This window comes from Mya arenaria, chromosome 14 (genome assembly GCF_026914265.1).
Source record: "Mya arenaria isolate MELC-2E11 chromosome 14, ASM2691426v1".
NCBI lineage: Eukaryota > Metazoa > Mollusca > Bivalvia > Myida > Myidae > Mya > Mya arenaria.
The window spans coordinates 575,001-582,153 of NC_069135.1; the positions used below are offsets into that span (position 1 = coordinate 575,001).

Below are 7,153 nucleotides of genomic sequence, written 5' to 3' on the forward strand. Positions count from 1 at the left end.
CTTTACTGTGGTAAGGCGCATATATGGGGCAAGTCTTTTAATTGTTCCTAAAATTATTGTTCAATTATACCCAGTGTTATCTGTTTAATACTAAAACTATTGTTTCATCATGTTAGTATGCTAACCTTTCTTTTACAGAAAGCAAGAATGTTTGTGTGGCCACTTGCAGCGCTGTTACTCGTTGTCGTAGCAGGTGAGACTTTAATTAGCATACTAGTAATTGGACATACTCTATATGTAATCGTTCATGTTCGGTTTCGGTTAAGTCAAAAACGTGTCCTTATAAATATTACAATGTTAAGGTTAATCTTTGGTGAAAATGTAAAGCTTCCTCACGATTTCAAAAAGGGACACGTTTGGGAATAATACGAAATCAAACCTGAACTTTAAACTCTTTAATATTATTGACAAGTCTATGCACATATGATGTTCTCAGGCAGCCTGATAGAAAAAATGAGGCATGGGATGGATCACATGAAGTAACCTTCTCTGTTACCTTTCCTTCACCTACAGCTGATGATTGCGACTTCACAGCAACGATCCAGTGCTCCAGTCATGGCTACAGGTATGCCGAATGTATCGTCCCGGGAGGATACGACTTCGCCATTATCACAGTGAGTACCATCCAGCTTGAACTATTTTAACTGTCTAGGTATGCTGTACCCAAAAGTTTTAGCTTTATTAAGTGGTTTTAAGTGTATCAAACATAACTTCCTTCACACTTACCAAAATACATATAGCATTTTCTTTGCACTGCAATACTTAGATTATATTCCTCTGATACTCAGTACCATCGTGGTAGACTGCATATGTACGTCATTCGTTTAGTTTATCATATTAACTACATTGCTTAACGCTAGTGGTACAATTGAAAGTCGACTGGACCGTAAATGAATACTTCAATAAGTGTTTATAGGAAACAAATGTGTCGGCGATGGTAGGCAAACCTAAATATATTTGAAAATCATATATCATGAACTTTTGAGGTAAAAGCGCACCTAAGTTATAACATACACAAGTGTTTCTTATAATCTGTATACAGGTTATCAACAGATTGTCCCGCTCCAGTTGTACACTGGGGAGTAGCTATGGTTACCGGAACGGGAGGCTTTGGGTTGACCGTGGCTGCCGGGCTGTGTTCTCCGTATGTCAATGCCGGAAGTTAGTCTCCATGAACTGCGACAGTTTGGGCTACACGTTCAAGAGCTGCCCTGTGCCAGGTGCCGCCGACGTTACCAAGATCGCATTGAAGAGTAAAGGGTCAAGGTCACCCTGCATGTTGAATACAAGTTTTGGACGCGACAGTAAATCGATATGGGTAGACAGAGGGTGCAGAGCGACATTTGACGTCTGCTACGAGTAGAAAAGCCCACGTGCAAAAATGATTCTGTGCATGCATTGTACATTCTAATTACTACAAAACGCTTGTAATCTGACGTCGCACCTTATTGTATTTTTGTTCGTCTAACACTACCATATGTTCACCCATTGTAAACGAAGTTACAGTCTTTTTAATTCCGGCGATAGTGATATACAACATAATAAACATATATTCAAACGTTAACAATGGACGCAAACCATATATAAATTATTTACAAACAGCAGAAATATTCTAGAACACAAAGCATACATATATATAATGGTATGGATAGGAGAGAGTATGCATATTATACAAGCAACTGTGTCTTAAAAGTATTTGAAAGAAAACAAAATCACAAATATACGGTGGGAAACCTAGGTCAGACTTTACTAACAGAGAAAACAACGGCAAAATACACGACTTCGGATGTGTCTACTCATTATTACATGCCTTATTTCTTTTAATCAACACATGCCAGGCTTAACATGCTGGATCTGTTTCATTTTCACAGCGTGGTTTGTACTCCTACAACGTATATTTTCATTCCACCGAACACATGGTGGTGACGTTCGACAAATTATATTTGTAATAAGAAACGTAATAATGTTTAGTTCACAAGTTTCCATATATGGCATTGCGGCGAAGAAGAAATAGAAACAGTGTTATCTTGCGTGCAAATAAGTCAATTGACCGTGGATATTTATTTAGTGGTGTCTGATCTTCATAATTGTGTTTAGCCTGGCTTTCACTATCACCATTCATTCAGATCTCCTCGGCTATTTTCCATCGAAAAGAACATCGAATGTATATGGACGGTTAACAATGCCAAAACTCTTTTCATTTTAACTACACTTCAAGTAGATCAACTGAAAGAAATTTCAGTTCAAGACGTCCATATGTTGTGAAGGCATTTACGCCTTGTCCAATTTATCAACTGAACACTTCGACAAGCAGCAAACATCCATTCGTAGTGTTGTTGTATTAATAACACACTAAAATGTATAATCGTTTAATGTGTTTGGTTCCTTAGTATATTATGATTTGCTTACATGAAAGGTTTAGGAATGGTTTCAATGATGATTTAATATTGCTTTACTTTAATGGCAATATTAATCTCAATATCTTTCTTTTTCGATATTATGCAGGCGGAATTGTATATGTTTAATAAAAAAAGTCACAGCTGTTGTTATTGCATAATCCAATACCAGGGTGAGGAATCACTTGACTTAAAGATGCACTCTCACAGATTGAGCGTTTTGACAGCTTTTTGTGTTTATTTGTCTTGGGACGAGCCACCTTTTGCGAAAATCCAGGGAAACCAGTTATATAAGACTGCTGACAAAACATTTGCAGATTTTTATATTTCAGTTCGAAAATTGATGTTTTATGCATTTTTCTTAAACCGTTAGTAACGGTTTAAGCCATAAAACTTTAATTTTCGAACGGAAATATGAACATCTGCGATCTGATCTTTTGTCAGCAATCTTATATCATTGGTTTGCAGATATTTACGCAAAAACTTGCTCTTTCCAAGAAAAAAAAAAAAAAAAAAAAAAAAAAAAAAAGGTAAATTTGTGAGAGTGCAGCTTTAAAGGGGTGACCCATGCGAGAGCCCCTTTAAATCACGTGATTCCTCACCCTGAATACGCATGTGAACAAATATATAAATATATTCTAACAGTATATGCAGTGCTGAAAAATGATTTCACGTTAGAATGTTATTTGAATACGTAAGTTAAACACTACATAATTATACAATTAACAAACGCTTAAATTTATATTACTTACATGAACGAGTATGCATAAATACAAACTGATGAAACATACAGGCTCACGCATATTCATACATGCAATTTTTATGGATTTGTCAGAAATTATGCTATTGTTTTATTTTGGTTTTGCTTTGCTAGCGATATTCTTATACGACAAGTTACAAATAAATGCCACATATTTCTCAGTTGTTTATTATAACATATAAGTGGACGTTTAGAGTTAATCTTCTAAAACCGAATAGTTTTTTGACAATAAAAGGTAAATCATACTGGTCAAAAACAATCTGTAGGAAAATATAAAATAGTAAGAACATAATTATATTGGAAATTACATACTGTTTTAAAGGCGTGAGTTTAACTATAAGAGAGACAATTACACTTCTAAAACAATATATCGCACAAACTTTCAACTTAAATGTTTGAAACCGTACGGATTTTTTTACACAAAATATGATCACGTGCGTTTATTCACTCGCCAATTATGGAAAAATAATGCCTAGCATGCGCCGGCTAATATCGCATAATGCCGCAAATAGCCACATATTGACCTCAAAAACGTGCCATTTTTGTTATTATTGTGTTACTATATATAGTAACATACGTATTAATGTCAAAAATGTGTGTTTTCAGTCCGTTATAGTGGTGTAGTAAAACGCAAAAACCGGGCGTTATCGGTAGAAAACGTGCATTATTCAGTGGATTCACGTGCCGTTAATGACCGGCTTTTTGTTTTAACGCTAACAGGGCCCGCATCATAACAATGGACGCTGAGCGACCTGGTTTCTGGCCGAAAGTGGGTCAACTTTTGCACAAAATAATGTTCAACATATATACTGTATACAAATATTAATGGAATGAAATAAACCACATTTAACTTACATATTTTCTTCTGAGTTGTCTTTTTCTGGCTGGTTAATGTGTGTTTACTAGAATGTTGTTTGATCTTTTGTTTTTAAAGCTCTAAATTAAGTCTCAAACGTTTAAATCCTCCCGATTAAAGTAATTTCTGCCGATTTTATTCATAGCAAACGACTTACATGGATATGATCCCATTACGTGGTATGCAATATATTAAGAATTTGCAAATATTTCTTTTCTCTGGTGCTGAATATGATGAACTCAGTAAACATTTTAACAAAGTTTTCCGGTTTAAATTAGTTGCCAAAACATAGACATGTTAAAAGTAGAAACATATCGGTAATTAATAGATTACCCGATAGGTATTGTGTGTAAATTATCCAAGTAATCCAGTTTATTACTAAAAAAAACACCTTCCAATCGACTGAACACTAAAAAAATGGCATTAAAACAAATATGAAACTGTCGATTAATGATGCGGCCCTTATCGAGCGTAGTGTAAAACTTTTTGAAGGCGTCACAGAGTACATGCTATGGAGGTTATTCTGTTTTTTGCATTTTCGTGACATTTAACATTTTTTAAACAAAAAAGTAACTCATGGTGTATATTTGATGGAATAACAGCGATAATACACCGTTTTTCGGTCGTTACCTTCTGCAAGGGCCCTTTAAATAGTTAACAACCCTCGTGCTACGCACCCGGGCTTTGCAGGTGGTAACAACACCAAAAAGGTGTATAAACCCTATATTGACGGCAAGCAAACGGTAAAATAACAAAGGTAATCTTTATGGCATATGGCATGAAACGAAGGTGTCTTTAATGCATTTATAGCATAGATTCTGGATGCAAAACTCATGAGGTCTTACAATCGGAAAAAGATTGAAATTCTGTATTTGTCATGAATATGTGGAATGTAGAGAAAAACTTTGAAATCAAATATTTTTCGAATTTCCGAAACAGACTGCATACATATACCACGGTACAAACTTTGTGAAAAAGTTATCTATTTATCACAAATGCCAGGTTCTTTTTGTTTGTTATATATGGAATCCGACAATAAACAAATATTCACTTTAAGAAAAGAAAACAAGCTCTTTGAGAATAATTTCTAAATCTCCACAAAGCATTTAAAGAATTGCTGTACGAATATGGCTCCTAAAAGTGCAATTCAAAGTGGCCTTATGTCCGAGACATCGTTATGGACAAAGTCAGAAGCCTCAAGTCTCTCTCTCTCTCTCTCTCTCTCTCTCTCTCTCTACAGAAATCATTCCTAGTATTTTAATCATACTGTTAATTCATCTGTAACATCATGGTTGTGGTTTCAAGATTTGTTATATTAACAATTTGAAAGAAAAATACAATACGCTTTGACGTTTTTGTGTAATATTATCACTTTATAAATCTACAGTCAGGTGCAAACAGTTATATCGACCATTTTGTCAATTGTGAGTTTTGTTAGAAAGTTTAGCAATACCTGTTAATTTTGATATTGTTGAAAAAATGTTTTATCAGTTTCTAGAAAGTATGTCATTTTAAAGCCAATACTGTTTATATCATCAATCATGTAATGGGTAAAATATCGCTTAAGTGTCATCTGAAATTTAGTTGCGAAATATTTAATATGACAATGAGCATAACGGTGGTGAAGTAAGTCCTGTTTTCTACACTTGCCTGATAGGAATATGTGTTATGTTTATGCGGCTTCGCAGATCCCACCTCCATTATTTTATAGATCGCCTAAATTAAACAATAATACATTCGGAGTTTGCATTTATTTTACCTTCTTACATCTTCCTTTTCGACTCAGTCACTGTGAAGTAACGTGATATTTTGGCGCGAAACTATAACCTGAATTAGATCAGTGTCCGCATAAGTGAATAGTCACGAAATTACGTGAACACTTGATTTTCAATCGCTTCAACTGGTATGAATTTACTTCGTTTAGAATAAAATAACAGAAATGGACCTAACTTTAAAAACGCTTGAGTTATTTATTGACAAAGCAACAAATTGCTGGGGTATTATTGTTACTTAAGTTTGTTTTTATTTGTATTCACATGATAGCATCGTACATTTTGCTAAAATGATTGTGTTCCGTCGTCCAGTACGTTTATATGCTAATATTATTATGCCATGAACTAAACTGATTTACACTGTATTTTGGTGTTATATGTTCACCGCCTTTCGTCATCCAGAAATAAGATAAGTAATATGATTTATTTTAAAATATACAATAAAGCTGGATAGGTCGCCATATTGGACATGTTTTCCTCACATTGATGTGCGAGTACTGCTTTTTACGACACTTGTTGCTATCCAAGAATTCAATTGACAAGTAAGGGGGTGGCATTTTGTATATAAATACGTATTCTCCAATAGATTACTTTACCCACCTCTGAAAAAAACAACCTCCTAAAACTGACCAGGCGGAGGCAGGCTCCCATTTGCACTGTGTTGACAGCATCCTCAGCAGTCAATTACGTGTATGCGCATCGACACAGAAAGAAGACGTGTTGTGCAAAATTTATTGGTTGTCTTCAATTAAATGGAATCATCGTGTGATAACGAAGACAGTTCATTGGCGAATATATAAGTGTGAACACGAAGACTGTTCATTGGCGAATATACAATCGTGAACACGAAGAGAGTTCATTGGCGAATATATAAGTGTGAACACGAAGACAACTCATTTGTGGATATATAAGTGTGAACATGAAGACAGTTCATTGGCGAATATATAAGTGTGAACACGAAGACTGTTCATTGGCGAATATATAAGTGTGAACACGAAGACTGTTTATTGGTGGATATATAAGTATGAACACGAAGACTGTTCATTGGCCCACAAATAGGTGCGAACACGAAGACTGTTCATTGGCCCACAAATAAGTGAGAGCACGATGACTGTTCATTGGCCAACAAATAAGTGCGAACACGATGATGGATTTGGGAGAAAACTTCTCGTCTAATTAACCCCTGGATTTATAAATATATCTGCATCTGCCTTCAACAAACCATGTGGGGTTTTTTCACGTGTCTTTAGTTATTCTGTTAAATACGCAGTTATTAATATATTTAAATTTCTGGGAAAGAAGTAAAGATTGCTGTCAAAGTAACTATTCAATAATACAATTAGTTATTATTTCAAAGTCAGTATGGAAC

The 7,153-nt window shown here is 35.0% G+C and overlaps 1 protein-coding gene across 1 annotated transcript in view; it reads left to right on the forward strand.

The window, feature by feature from the left end:
- LOC128217407 (lectin ADEL-like) overlaps positions 1–1,363 on the forward strand; it is a 13,583-nt gene extending 12,220 nt beyond the window's left edge. The window contains exons 2-4 of the mRNA XM_052924548.1: positions 139–193; positions 437–614; positions 1,043–1,363. Of these exons, the coding sequence (XP_052780508.1) occupies positions 139–193; positions 437–614; positions 1,043–1,363 (554 nt within the window). The remainder of the gene's footprint in view (positions 1–138; positions 194–436; positions 615–1,042) is intronic.
- The last annotated feature ends 5,790 nt before the right edge of the window (positions 1,364–7,153 follow it).